Source organism: Ischnura elegans, chromosome 1 (assembly GCF_921293095.1).
Source record: "Ischnura elegans chromosome 1, ioIscEleg1.1, whole genome shotgun sequence".
In the NCBI taxonomy this organism is placed as follows: Eukaryota; Metazoa; Arthropoda; class Insecta; order Odonata; family Coenagrionidae; genus Ischnura; species Ischnura elegans.
This window is the reverse complement of record NC_060246.1, coordinates 3544710-3559649: the sequence shown is the minus strand read 5'-3', so window position 1 is coordinate 3559649 and position 14940 is coordinate 3544710. Positions and strand designations below refer to the sequence as shown.

Sequence of the window (14940 nt, the reverse complement as noted above, 5' to 3'; positions counted from 1 at the left end):
TTGTGATTTGTTTCCCACCATTACTGTATTCATAATATACAAATTATTTCGTTTTAGAAATACCGGTTTAGACGAATGGCCATGGTCCATTTTTATCCTCATTTGAAAAGGGCCAGATTGGCGCCCATGCGATTCCACTCCACGTGACGTCACAGGGACCTAGCTTCTATAGGAGAAGATAGGAGTTATACATCGTCTGAGATTACCAATGCATGCATGAGGCGCAGAGCTCAGGGAAACATGTCTTAATAATCACCTATTAAAACTGGCTAAGGTCGGAAAGTTTTCTTCGTTTGATAAGGTATTAATAAACCTTTTTTAAGCCAAGCGCTACCAGCCAGCAAGGTACTCAGCTACCCTCTAGCATCCTGCGTCCTATCAGCGCTCAGAGCCTCGATCAAGGTCACCTCACAAGACGGGAGGGGGAACCAGAAATACGTCACACGGAGAGATTTCCTTACCCGTCGCGTTTTCGCGCGCTTGAAAATTTTCACTTTTCATTTAATCGCGAAAAGTAGATATCCTCATTTAAAAATCTAAAAGCGTGAAATACGTACTCCAAGAGTAATAATCTTCCGATATAGGTAATAAAAAAATAATAGGAAACCACCCTATTCTTTCACACTGATGCGATATCTATGTTGTGATATAATCATTTACCCTCTTTTTTTAAGATTCAGCTGATTATAAGTTTTTGTTTTTTGTAACAGTATAAATATTTGAAATTTCAAATATTTGTTGGCATAATCAGTATTGGTGGCTCTGTACGTAGTCTACCGTGCATAGGCAAGGAGTGTATTTTCATGCTATCCCATAGAACCATTTGCTTTTCAAGGTATCTTCCTTTCCATTGAAGGACATTATATGACAATTGGCAATATACTGAATAAGTTCACTTTCTACATCTTTAAATTCAATATCTGTCATTGTTTACTCTCTATCTCTATCTTTCTATACATATTTTGATTTTTTTGTAGTTTTTATTTTGAAAATTATGGCTGATTGGTATTGCAATTTGTATTCAATGTTTTTTTTTTCCTTTACTTGCAGAGGTTATATCTAGTCTATTGCATGGGATTTTTTCATTTGTAATGATTATTGTCAGTTACAATTTGAATGTTGTTAGATCAAGATAACTTTCATTCTCATTTTCTGTCAACCCTCAGAGAAGCAACAGAAGCAGCAGCAGCAAAACCTTGTTCATTCCCCCGTGTGTTCCCCGCTCATTGGCGGTGAGAACGAAGATGTGGCAAGAGAATCGCCGAGAGCGATGACGCACGTCGAGAGGCAGGCGAGGAGAGCGGAGAAGAGGAGGAAGATGGGAAGGGGACCGATGTCATCACAGCAGCAGCAGCAGCTGAACCCGGAGGTGAGTCCAATCCACACTTGCTCATCCCCCTCACACACCTCTCCTCTCATTTTGTTCCTTACAGCCTTTTAGGAGCTCTTGATGGATTGAATGTGAGCGAGAGAGGTTACAGGCTTTGACTGAGGTCAGTCCAGTGTTCAAGGCTCTTAATGAGCAGGATAATACCCCCTCCACAAATCAACAACCTGAATCCTAGGAAATGGTTTTTTTTTGCCATAGCTTGCACGTTAGTGTTTGTAAATGGTGGGAATAATGTGTGTGTTTTATAATTAGCCAAATTTTGCATTACTAACTGAATGTATGTATATGATGTACTATTTCTTATGTTATTATCAATCACTCCTAGGAATAATTTTGCAGAAATGTGTTTAGTATGCAGTTTACTTCAAGTTAGAAAACTCCATTGAGAAGTGGGAACTGTCCTTTTAAATTCTGATGGATTTTTTACCAATCTTTTGGTGCAAGAGACTCATAGTTATTTAATTGTGAAATATGCATGCAGGGTGGCCACATGTTAGGGAAGTCATGGAAAATGGGTCACCAGATGCAGGAAAATGCTAAATGTCAGGGATGCCTTGTCAAGGAAACGTCTCAGAAATTTTATTACACCATGGATATAATAAAAAAATATAATAACTAGACTTGGACCAATACCATTTTTTCCAATACCAAACCGATACCTCGATACCAGCGGCCATACCGATAGTTTTATTTGCCGATATCTTACTTATTTTCCCCAAAAAATTTAATATGTGCTTTCTTTCTCGTGAACTAAGCTCAGTAATCTTAAGTGTAATATAAGAGCAATTAATGAAAGAAATGACATTGTGATAACTCTCTTATTTTGCAACTCTTACAATTAATCACTGGGATTAAATTTCTGACTCTAAGCCCTCTTGCATTCGTATATACTTGAAATTCCTTTTAAGAAATATGAGCTTCTGAACATGCTCAGCGGTTAAGAGGGTTCTTCTATCAGAAACCATTGCACCAGTCTCTGAAAAAAATTTCTCAGAAAACACTGAACCTGCAGGTACACCCAAATAGCATGAAGCAAGTTGCCTAAAATTTCTAAATCTAGTTTCATGATGCCAACAGGTCAGGGGATCACATAGGAGGGACTGAGTGGCAAAGATAAATACTAAAGATGTGCGAATAGTGTCCGCGAATACTCGAATACCTCGAATACTAGAAAGTATTCGATATTCGAGGTCTCGAATAGTTATGCTAAAGGTACCGTCTCAAATACCTCGAATACTTTGAATTTCGCGTCATACACTGTCACACGCACGTATTTGGTAATTGACTCAGAAAAATGTAGAGAACTCTAGTCCTCTAGTGCACGCAGCGCAGTTTTAGGCAAGTTGACGAACTAGATCAAATTCGCGGGTTAGAGCGGTGAAAAGAGTTAGACGTGGGGAACCGAAATTGATCGGGTGAAAAAATCCGAAAATCCCCGGTGTCCCCCATCAGGAGAACCTCAGTGCGGTGGGATAGTAACTACGTTGCACAATTCCCAAAATCCGCTATCCCCTCCATCCATCAGCCCTCGGCCTCCGACACTTTCCTCCTCTACGAAATCAAACAAAAGGTGAAAAGGTCCAAGCTCGGGCAGGGTTTGTATTACGAAGATCATAAAGCAGAAGCTTCAAAAGAAAATATCAAGTTAGAGGAAAATAATGGAATCGTGTTTCACCCTTCCCTCTTTCTTCCCCATTGACCGTTTTCCAGCATCTATCCAGTGCCGTGGGATTGCAACATTGGCACATTTCCCACGATCCGCTATCCCCTTCCATTCAGCATTCGCCTCACCCTCTCTTACGATTTCCTCTTCTCGGAAATAAAAAAAAGTCCCAGCTCAGGCAGGGATTGTATTACAAAGACCTAAGCTTCGAAAAAATATCAAGTTACACGAGAATAATAAAAGCGTGTCTTACTGCTTACCTGCTTCGAAGTTCCCCATTTCTGGAGGTCAACTGCTGCATGAGTCATAAACTAGCCCAAAAGGTGTCTCACAATGACTTTCGGCAATTGATATTACACCTTAATTGAATTTAAATATTAGTAATGTGCGTGTAATTTGAAAAAGAATAAGACCAAACACGACGAATTTCTGACTTTATTTAAGCATTTTACGCAAGAAAATAAATGTTGGAAAGACGAAGAAATACGAAGGAGACTTAGAATTTTGGCGAAACTTGATATCCTCGCAGCTGAGCTTCTCTGAAGTTGATGCGGTATTTTTTTCGGAAAACATATTTCAAGTTACTATTTATGAGTTGTGCTATAAATCTCTATTGTTACAGTCACAGACGAAGGGATATTTTCTCATGATATTTGGTTTCTCCCTGATAGCAATTCGAATTCATCTTCTTATCTCGTGAGAACTTGCAAAGATGGACAGAAAAGAATTGAAGAAAATCCGGTGGATAAGCGCGTGTATTTTGCAAAACGCCTCAGATTGTCCGCTAGCATTTGACAGCAGGAGTGGGGGTAAAGCGAGCTACCTGTTGAAAATAAGAAGTTGGATGAGGCTGAGTATCAGATGGGCATGCCGCTGAAATGGTGTTTGGTAGATAAGAATATATACATCAGACAGAAATCCATCGTAGCAGTGTAAATGCCGAGATGGCATGAAATAATTTTTTTGCGAGGTGGTGTGTCCCCTTAGGATATTTGAGAGAGATGTTAGTTGAATCAACTATATGCCCAAATTGTTTCCATAAAATTAAAATGTTCCATTAATCAGCCAAATTCCTGTTTGAATCCTTTAAAGGAAATCACAATTACAGTAGAACTTGTTTAGTACGTTTCTGAAGGGACCACAAAAAATGAACGTACTAACCAGGAAAACGTGCTAACGAGGAAAGTAAAAAATAGCAGTCGGGGTAACTGCAATCTGTGGAAAAGTCGTCATAACAACAATTACTATCGGTAGTTCTTGTGGGATCGCCTTCCTGAACTCTTTTAATCTTTAAAATAAAGAAAATGGGTGCTACATTGAAAAACAATACCATGTGAATAAAAATCACAATGTTTCATAGATTTCCCGAAGACAATTATACATGAATACGGCGTCTTTCTCCCGTGATTTATCCTATATGTATTATAGAAAGAGGACAAGTAAAGCTAAGTCATTTCTTTTTTGTCTCAGCATACTCGGAGAATATAACAACAACCCTAAGTATGTCAACGGGTTGTTTTTAAACATCATAAATATTGGACAAAATTATATTAACCTTAAATTACGGCAACAGCCGTACACATTCCCTACTGGATTAAAGCCATATCGATTGTTATATCGATCGATATATCAAATAATAACACGCAAGATTAATAGATTACGACGTAATTACAAGAAGATTTTATATTATACATTTGAAATTTACTTTTAAAATTTGTTTAATGTCGTCTGCTTTCGTGTCGAGATCAAGTATTTTTAAGCTAAGCTTTGCGTGGAGATCCAGAGCATCGTCTGCTCCCGCAGCAGTAGTCAAATATGCACGTACTCCGTAGCATTGACGTCGTGCAGTACTGCTTTAGATAAAGTGGGAATTGGATAAGACTCATTTTTTCATCGTGATAACTCGTGCAACAGCAACAATTGCCCACTCGTGAAATTTGTGCGCAGTGGGCACTCCAGAGGCAACAGAAGGTGAGGAGCTCGGGGTGGGGAAAATTGGGGCTTCTCATTGGCTGCAGTTTTGCATAGTCAGACATTCCTGATAAATGGCCATATTTTATTATTTATCACGTCATAAGAATTGAGAAATGCATTTGAATGAATCACGGTCGAAGAAAGATATGTGGAATGAATGCAAGAATGTTAATGGCTAGTAATAATAAATTACATCATGAATTCGGAGCTTTACGACCCTTAAGAAGATACTGGAGAACGAATTGCGGGTTGCGTCACGGCTAGCAATTGAGCGTACTAACCAGGAAAGCGCATTTTTTTCAAACGTACTAACCAAATACTTTTGCCTTTATTTTGTTCCGATGGTACCGGGACCGAGAGAAATCGTCGTACTAAGGAGGAAAACGTACTAAGGAGGAACGTACTAAGGAGGAACGTACTAACCAAGTTCCACTGTACTCGCCAAAATCTTGGGTTTCCTGCTGCACAGGCAACCTAGTCAAACATTCCCGCATCCATCGTCTAGTATTCGAGGTATTCGAATATTCAAACAATTATTTAATATTCGAATTCGATATTCGGGTTCGAGAAATCTGCTATTCGACCCATTTCCAATAAATACAGTTCATTTTCGTTTCCCAAGCCATCTTCTGTCAAAAGTTGAGGACTTTGATGCCTTATAAGAGTTTCAGTTACCTGCAAAAAAGAAAAATTCTTCCTGTAAAACAGGTAAACAAAATAGAGGTTTATGAATTTAGCACACTGTACATTTTCAGTTTCTAATATTTTAAAATAACTATGGTATGTACTCCAAAAGTACAGTCCTTTTAGGCATAAAATAACTACACACAGTTCTCAACCCTAAGGTTGGTTTGAGATGGATGGTGATAGAGACCACTCAGGACCTGGCCCAATGGCACGTGAAATTATTATCTTTACTTTGATCTAATTTAATCAAATTTACCTGGAAAAGTGTCATTGTTTTTATATCCACTTCAAACTTGGAGCCAGATGAATCATGTTCTTTTCTGATTAATTTGAAATGTCCATCATCTTTACTTTTTGCTTTATTTTTGACAACTTTCTTAAACACTTCTACTGCTTCATCACCAAAAAATTTCATTTTGTATCTTGGATGAAGCCCAGTTGCCAACAGATATGTTTCTTTGTTTTCCAAGGTTGTCCAGTCATACCGCCTTTCCAGTTCTCCTGAAATATCTTTTGCCATACCCTTCACATCCTGCATTTCTGCTCATTAGAGTTTTTAAACTTTCAATTAGAGGCCAAACGTCAGACAAGCATGTGTTTTGGGAGCTTATTGTTTTTGTTGCCTGTTCAAAATGCGTAAGAACTTCCAGTATCTTACTCGCTAAAGCCCAGTCCTTCTGGTTCATCATTTCTTTAAAGTTCAGCTTTGAAGATGCAACTGAAAAAAATTGTAACCTTATCTTTTAGTTTTCTGAAATTGACATACTTCTCAACATATAGACCTGAGCTACCCTTCATTATTCTTTCCATCTCACTTTTGCTACAGCATACCCACTGAAATAGCATTCTGCTGCTCAAGTAGCCTCTCTAGCATCCTTTGAGATGAACCCCTCCTGATGATAGGTTCATCTTGAATGAGAACTTTCTTTTTCATGTTCAGGCTTCCTTGGGCTTCATGGAGAGTTTTCATGGCATTACAAGAATGTTTGAAGTGTCCAACAACGGCCCAAGCTTTACCAAGTAAATATCGAATTGATGGCAGATGTAAACACCCCTTATACACCAGCTGTTGAAAGATATTTTATAGTATTACCCACAGATTATTGAACAACTAAAAATGATATTCCTAAATAGTTCAATCTTCTACAAAGTTAATATTTTGACCAGCCCTGACTTACCAGCTGCAGGCCTTGGGCTGTGCATGCTTTATGGGTAGAGACATGCAAAAGGTGGGGTTATAGCCAAATAGCCAAAAGTGGTGTTACATTTTTACAAAAGCGATGTTATTTTGCCCTGAAATCGGTGTTATTTTAACGTCAAAATAGTTGATGTTGATTGAGAGCCATCCTTCCAGTGGCCCACTCATTGCCCTAAACTTATGATATTATTGACTGGAGATAATTTAAGCAATAATATACAAAGAGTATTTACTGAATTCACCTATTTTACATATTTCATCCTTAGCGTATCCATATGTACGCTGGATTGCTTTAATTATATCCACTGAACCCTGGGAAATTTGCTTTTTTAGTACCGTATAAGCGCGTGTAATAGGCGCACCTTTTTTCCCAGAAATTGCAGCCAAAAATGAGGGTGCGCCTCTTACACAAACTTCATATCTTCCCCCCTCCCCTTCACCGGTCGCAAGTCTACGAGGAACTGAGTGGCCTTGGTTTTCAGTGTGAGTCAGTCATCTGAAACCCTAAGTCAAAAATAAGCGGCAGGCATGGGAGTTTCTCCCTTGGTGACGTATTTTTAAAATGGCCCTGTTTGCTTTTCTTGTAAGCATCGCGCAGTCAAGTCGGTACCCCAGAGGTGAACATGGAAGGTCGAACAGGAGTTTTCGCTCCGGAGGGCACGCTAAATTTACTGCCATGAGTGGGCATCCCGCGGCATTTATACTGCATATAGTAATCGCTTATCAAATGTAGAGAAACGCTTAGTTTTGAAGGATATACCTGGTTAATAGTCAATATCTGTCTTGCCGAGTAATTTCCATTACGCTGAGGACCTGATTTTTCAAAAATCATCTTCAGACGCTAATATGAGGATTATTGCAACTGAAAATTCTTTGGTATCAAAACCTGCTCTTTAAAAAATTCGAAAGAGTGTGTTCATTGTTGGACTAAATTGTGGATGGAAGAAATCAGAAATGCTTATAAGTGAAGAGCGTGGAGGGAGAGGTCCAGGGGAAGGAGCGCGATCCCTCCGTCTTCGAAGCAAGCAACGAAATATGGAGGGGAAGGAGCACGCTCCCTCCCCTCTGTATTTCAAGTTACGAGGCTATGAGCGAAGGAACACGGGAAGAACACGTCCGATCTTGCATGTGACGTCGTTGCCTTCAAGGTGAAGGGGCGAAGGCGCAGCAATGTGATGTACGCAGTTTGCGTTGCCTAAAGTTTCCAGTCCGTCTCGTCTTGTTTGAATGCGTTTATGCTATGTTTGTTTTTTCTGAACTCGTCCTGTTTGGACTATTTTGAATATTAGTAGCCTTGTTGTAACTACAAATCTTTGTGTCAATCAATTAGGGCTTAAAAAAACTTAAATTCTGTCAGATATGCGTCGTGTTAGATCTCTTTCTTTTTTTGAACCTCGTGCGTGTCATACAATTATTGAAAGCTATCGAGATATCTTCGGGCTTAGTAGATGACTCACCTAGCATTTGGCCTCCATAAACTGAGAGATCGATCAAGGTCAGTTGGTGAGACGAGGTAGGGATGAAACACGTTTCCATTGTTCCCCTGTAACTTGATGTTTTCCTATTTTCCTGTGGGGTCTCGGAAAGGAAAAAAATGGCAGCGGCATTGGCTGATGGAGGGCCGAATGTGGCTCCATTTAATCTACGACGTGGTTATTATCCTACGGCGCTGAGATTGCCCCGATTGTTGTCCAAGCTCTTGGGAAGGTTCATGCTATGAGCCTGTTTTGTATTGCCTTAAAATTTTCCACGGCTGCAATTCTATTGCAATACTCCTGCGAGAGCATTTAAACAAAATTGTTCGTGAATAGGACAAGCATCGTAGAGCAACGGCGTATGCAAAGAGAGGATCTGAACTCTTTCTACTCCCTCTTATACCGCTATTACTGCCGCAGTTATCAAAATTTCCTCTTTCAATTAATATTGAAAAAGGAAAATTCGATAACAGTACGCCTGGATTTTCGTCAGTTATCGAATATACGTCTGCAACACCACGCGATAGTATAAAAAAATGCCGCAAAATTTTTTTCTTCATAGCTTCGATGCTCAAAATAGGGGTGCGCCTCTTACACGTGTGCACCTCTTACACACGCTTGTATGGTAATTTTTGTAATATAAGGGATTATACTACCAAATATTATGCTTGATTTATAAAGCAATGGGCGTAAGAAAGCCTCTCACTAAATTTTACCACCGAGCGCTGAATAATTTCGCCCCTATAATAGTTTGAAGTTTCAACTTGAATTCCGTGCCAAAAGCATATTTCTCGGGCGACGCCATGTTGATGATGTGTGAACCTCATGATATCTGCATTGCTTGCATAAGGAGTGCATTATCGTAGGCGTTATTTCGAGTATAAATAAATGGTAGATGAAACGGAGAATTTGAAATGAGTGGGAGGAAACCTTACGTGTACTGTTGTGTGCCGAGATGTGAATTTACCTCTCATTAAACCCAGACCGAGGAAGGCGGTGGTACGACGCTGCTCGGAGACAGCATATTCCTTCAGAGATGGGCTGTTATAGAATTAGTGAGGGCCATTTTAATGTACTTAAGTCTCTTCTGATTCTCAATGGGATTTAGTTTCCATTACTCTGTTATCTTTGGCCACACATCGCAAAAGTTTGTATGTGCTTAAATACATACGCGCTCAACGGGAAATTTTACTTTCTAATTGCAAATACATCATTACGTTTCAATTTATGTTGAATTTAATGATTATTTCGTGTGCATTTACTACAAATTTCCTCCGGTTTTCACTCTTTGTTTCTATCTTGCACATTAAAAGCTAACTACTGTAACGGAAAGGGTCTTCGGCGCTCACCTGGTGATGTGTCAAATAGTACAAAGTAATACATCATAATCAGAATTTGTACTCTGGGAAATACTGCGATATCATATTACTCAAAACAAGCAAAAATAAGCACATTTGAGTCACGGTGCCACCAGGTTTATAAATAGAAGCACAAATAGTAAATAATAACTTACCTTTCTTTTTTAATGTTTCTAATCTTACATCAAAACAGAGAAACCAAAGGCAAATCTGTCCTGAATGAATACTAGCAAATAGTTAGAGCTATCATCAATGGAAAAAGAATAAGTGTCAAATTATACAATGTAATGTGTGACTCCTCTTGCTAGACTTCAAACTGTACGTTAATGCCGACGTCATGATTTCATCCACCATATTTTTTCTTAATTTAAAAAAATTTTCATTAGCTTCAATGAAAGCGTATTAGCAATGACAGCAAAATTACAAATACAAAAAACCTGTAAATAAGAAAGAAAACGAGAGAAAAGGCTGAAAAAATTATGAAAGACAGTTCCGATCCCTCAACCTGCATTCCCCTGCATTTGCAGCTCACCAACGCGATGAATTTTCACGGCGCTTTGCCATTCTCCGGCAGTCGGCGATTAATAGTTTCGGCTGAAAGCACTGCGGCAAAAAGCCTTGCTTTGCTCCGGCCGTCGTCAGCGTCATGGCACGGCACCGCGCTTTCAAGTAGCCATTGGTCTGAATGGATGTCTTGAAACAAGTCGAATCGCGCAGTTGACGGCACGGCGTTGTCGACGGTCAGCAAGGTGCCCATTTCAATCTGGCCCGGCGCTGTGTTGTCTATGGCGTGGAATACACACAGTGCTACTTTGAGGCTATTTTCAGACGTGACGACAGTTCGCCGGCCCCCATTCTTGGCATGTCACCATGAAATTCAGGCCGCTTTCAAATGAGACATCTCTCTGGATTTCACGGTGCTGTGAATGAACGGCCAAGCCCAGAAATTAGTTGTGTCGGAAAGCGGCCAATGCAGTGAAAAAATTACGGCTTAAATATATGCCTCGAAAAACAATTTCATGGGAGAAGCATGAGCAGAAGAAAAATATGATGAAAATCGCGTCTGAATTGGTGAAAATCGCCCATGAATTGGAGAAAATCGCTATTAACACGAAATTTGCCTATTCGCGGGAAACCCCCAGAATTCGCGTTATCGCATTTGTGACTTTTGCATGTCCCTATTTATGGGGAACAATTACCAACTGGCGCGCTGCGGCTACCATATTGTTTGCATTATCAGTGATAAGAAATTTAATTTTGTCATTTATTTCCCATTTCGCAAAGGAATTTTCCAAATTTTTTGCAATTAGGTGACTACTATGCCTCTCTCCATCAAAACCCATTACTTCCAGAAGCACACGATTCCTCTTGAAATCTACATCAATAAAGTGTGCGGTAACACTAATATAATCATGCCCTCCTCCAGATGTCCAAATATCAGCTGCGATAGTTATTTCTTCATTTGGTCTATCATTGAGGATACGTTTCTTGTTCTTTCAAATGCACTTTAAGTATTAGATTGTCAGAATAATATTTCCGGCTAGGTACCTAGGACAGACACTGCTCATTAGCTCTTTAAAACCCACAGATTCAACAAAGTTAAATGGCATCGAGTTAAGGCACAGCATCTTGCAAATTGCAAATTGTGTATTTTTCATGCTCGCTCATCATTAATGTAAGTCTTTTAGATTCAACAAAAAGCAGCAGTGTAGCCTGTTTCATAGTGCAAGACCAGCTTGCAGTAGACTCATCATCAGGTGCAGGGTCTTCATCAACAATCTCATCCGTAATATCCAACATGTGTTCTGAAATGCAAGGACTGGAGCAATGGAGACCATGTCAATCGGAATCTTTTGGCTCCTCCCGCAACAGTGTATATGTAAGCAAACGGGAAAACTTGAAGGGATGTCACAGATGGACTGCTACCATTTTAGCAGAAAAATCTATCACCAGGTCACTTCAAGTGAGGTACATTTTTCACGTTAATTAGGATTTGCATCAATCTAGGAAATCAAATTAAAAACTATGTCATTCTGTGCCTTATTGCACCTATTAACAAAAATAAGGTTGCGTAAGTCACCCAGGAAACTCGATAGGGTATGAATTTATTCATATGTACCTGGATTAGAGATGGGTCAAATAGCAGATTTCTCAAACTCGAATATCAAATTTGAATATTAAATCATTGCTCAAATATTCGAATACCTCGAATTTGGAATACCTCAAATACTAAACGGTAAAAGCAGGATTGTTTGATTCGGTTGCCTATGCAGCAGGAAACACAAGATTTTGGGGAGTAATTTTGATTCCCTTTAAAGGATTCGAACAGGAATTTAGCTGATTAATGGAATATTTTAATTTTATGGAAACAATTGGGCATATAGTTGATTCAACTAACATCTCTATCAAATATTCTAAGGGGACACACCACCTCGCGAAAAATGATTGCTTGTCGTCTCGGCATTTACACTGCTACGATGGATTTCTGTCTGATGTATACATTCTTATCCACCAAACGCCATTTCAGCAGCACGCCCATCTGATACTCTGCTTCATTCAACTTCTTATTTTCAAGAGGTAGCTTGCTTTACCCCCACTCCTGCTGTCAAATGCTAGCGGACAATCTGAGGTGTTTTGCAAAATACGAGCGATTCTCCACCAGATTTTCTTCAATTATTTTCTGTCCATCTTTGGAAGTTCTCAGGAGATAATAAGATGAATTCGAATAGCTAGCAGGGAGAAACCAAATATCCTGAGAAAATATCCCTTCGTCTGTGACTGTAAAATAGAAATTTATAGCACACTCATAAATTGTAACTTGATATATGTTTTCGGAAAAAAATACAGCATCAACTTCCGAGAAGCTCTGCTGCTCGTATGGAGTCTCGCCAGAATTCTAACAAGTCTCCGACATATTTTGACATTTATTTCCTCGCGTAAAATGCTTAAATAAAGTCAGAAATGCGTCGCTTTTGGTCTGATTCTTTTTTAAATTAAGCGCACATTACTAATATTTCAATCCAATGAAGGTGTAATATCAATTGCCGAAAGTCATTGTGAGACACCTTTTGGGCTAATAGGTGATTCATGCAGCAGTTGACCTCCAGAAACTGGGAACGTTGAAGCAGGTAGGCTGAAAAAGGTCAGTGGGTGAGAAAAGGGGGGGCACGAAACACGTTTCTATCGTTCTCGTGTAACTTGATATTATGTTCGAAGCTAAGGTCTTCATAATATGATCGCTGCACCTTTTTTTATTTCGGAGAAGAGGAAAGCCTCAGAGGGGGGGCTAGTGCTGAATGGAGGGGGATAAGTGATCTTGGGAAATGCGCTAATGTAACTATCCCACGGTACTCATGCAACAGTTGACCTCCAGAAATGGGGAACTTCGAAGCAGGTAGGCAGAAAAAGGTCAGTGGGGAAAAAGAGGGAAGGGTAAAATACGATTCTATTATTCTCCTGTAACTTGATATTTTCTTTTGAAGCATTTCATTTATGGTCTTCGTAATACAAACGAACCCTGCGCGAGCTGGGACCTTTTCACCTTTTGTTTGATTTTGGAGAGGAGGAAAGCGTCGGAGGCCGAGGGCTGATGGATGGAGGGGGTAGCGGATTTTGGGAATTGTGCTACGTAGTTACTATCCACTGGACTGAGGTTCTCCTGGAGGGGGAAACTGGGGATTTTCGGATTTTTTCACCCAATCATTTTCAGTTCCCCACGTCGAACTCTTTTCACCGCCGCAATCTGCGAATTTGATGTAGTTCGTCAACTTGCCTATAACTGCGCTGCATGCACTAAACGACTTGAGTTCTTTACAATTTTCTGAGTCAACTACCAACAACAGTGTGCGACAGTGTATGGCATGAAATTCAAAGTATTCGAGAGCATACGACTTCTTACAGTATTTACAAATTGCCGAATTCTCCAATGATTTATTGAAATGCTTCCACACAGATGACTGCGATATTTTTCGTTGTACTTCAAAACTTGGCTTGCAGTAGATAACTCCTCAATTGCCCTGGAATACTCAATAATAAAATACCGTTGAATACTCGCTGAACCAGTCACATGGATACAAGAGTCATGCAGATATTTGAGGGCAGCAGTGTCGCAGCAATGAAAACAAATAAACAACGCGTTGTGCAGACAGTTAAAGAAGGTGGGATTTTAAAATTCGATATTTTTAGACGTTTTTCTAATAACGAATACTTTCGAATAAAAGTACCCGAAAACAACGAATACTAGAAAGTATCGGTAAAATGGCCGATGCCCGCTATCGGTATCGTCCTAAGTCTAATAATAACCAATACTGTAAAATATAAGAAAATTATAATTGAAGAAATCCAAATATTATTATCATAGAAATCATTGAATGAAATTTAAATACTACTCAAGAACACCAGACTCCCAATCATGTGTTGTGTGCAGTTTGTCCATTTTGGCAATTTTCCATGCATTATTTCACACTGCTTCAATGTTTTCCGCCAACGTCTTAAAAAAGTTAAACCGAATGCAAAAGCACCTTAATAATTGTATTTTATTACAAGGCTACAGTGAGCTTATTATTTTCATTAGAATTCCCTTCTTAAAATGCAATTATTTTATTTGCTTGATGAGAAGGAGTGTTTCAAGTTTACTCCGATGTCTGCTTTAGCATTACAGAAGACAATAATTGGCAGGAAAAAAATTTATTACAGATGGGTTGTTTCCAGTACCCAGTTCTTGGTACCGCCGGTTTTAGGCTGTGGAACCGGTATTGAGGACCGGTCGCATAAAGTCGGTACTTTGGAACCGGCTCGGAACGGTCTCGAGGATTTGAATGTGGAGGCCAAAGTGGTCTGCAACGTATTCAAGGCCAAAGAGTGAAAAGAGATTTAAAATCGCATGTATTACTTTCCGACTGCATGGCTTCCACGTTTTTTTTTTCTATTGAGAGTTTCTCACTAACTCGCGCATTGAAGGGCTCGCCAGTTTGTCGCTCTCGCCATTTACATTGTAACATTTCCGTAGACGCTGCCCCTTAGACCGTTTTCATATGAGCTGACTTTTTAACCTGCCGGCAACCACGGCATTTCAACTTACCATTGGTCTCTATGGACGTCTTCAAACGAGTCGAATCGTGCGGTTGACACCCATTTGGTGCAGGGATGCGTCTACGGCATGAAATACAGACAATGCTACCTTGAGTCCGCTTTCA

The 14940-nt window shown here is 39.6% G+C and overlaps 1 protein-coding gene across 1 annotated transcript in view; it reads left to right on the top strand.

The window, feature by feature from the left end:
• The window catches only part of LOC124154243 (serine-rich adhesin for platelets-like), an 86413-nt gene that overhangs the window by 32953 nt on the left and 38520 nt on the right, over positions 1–14940 (top strand). The window contains exon 5 of the mRNA XM_046527844.1: positions 1167–1369. Within this exon, the coding sequence (XP_046383800.1) occupies positions 1167–1369 (203 nt within the window). The remainder of the gene's footprint in view (positions 1–1166; positions 1370–14940) is intronic.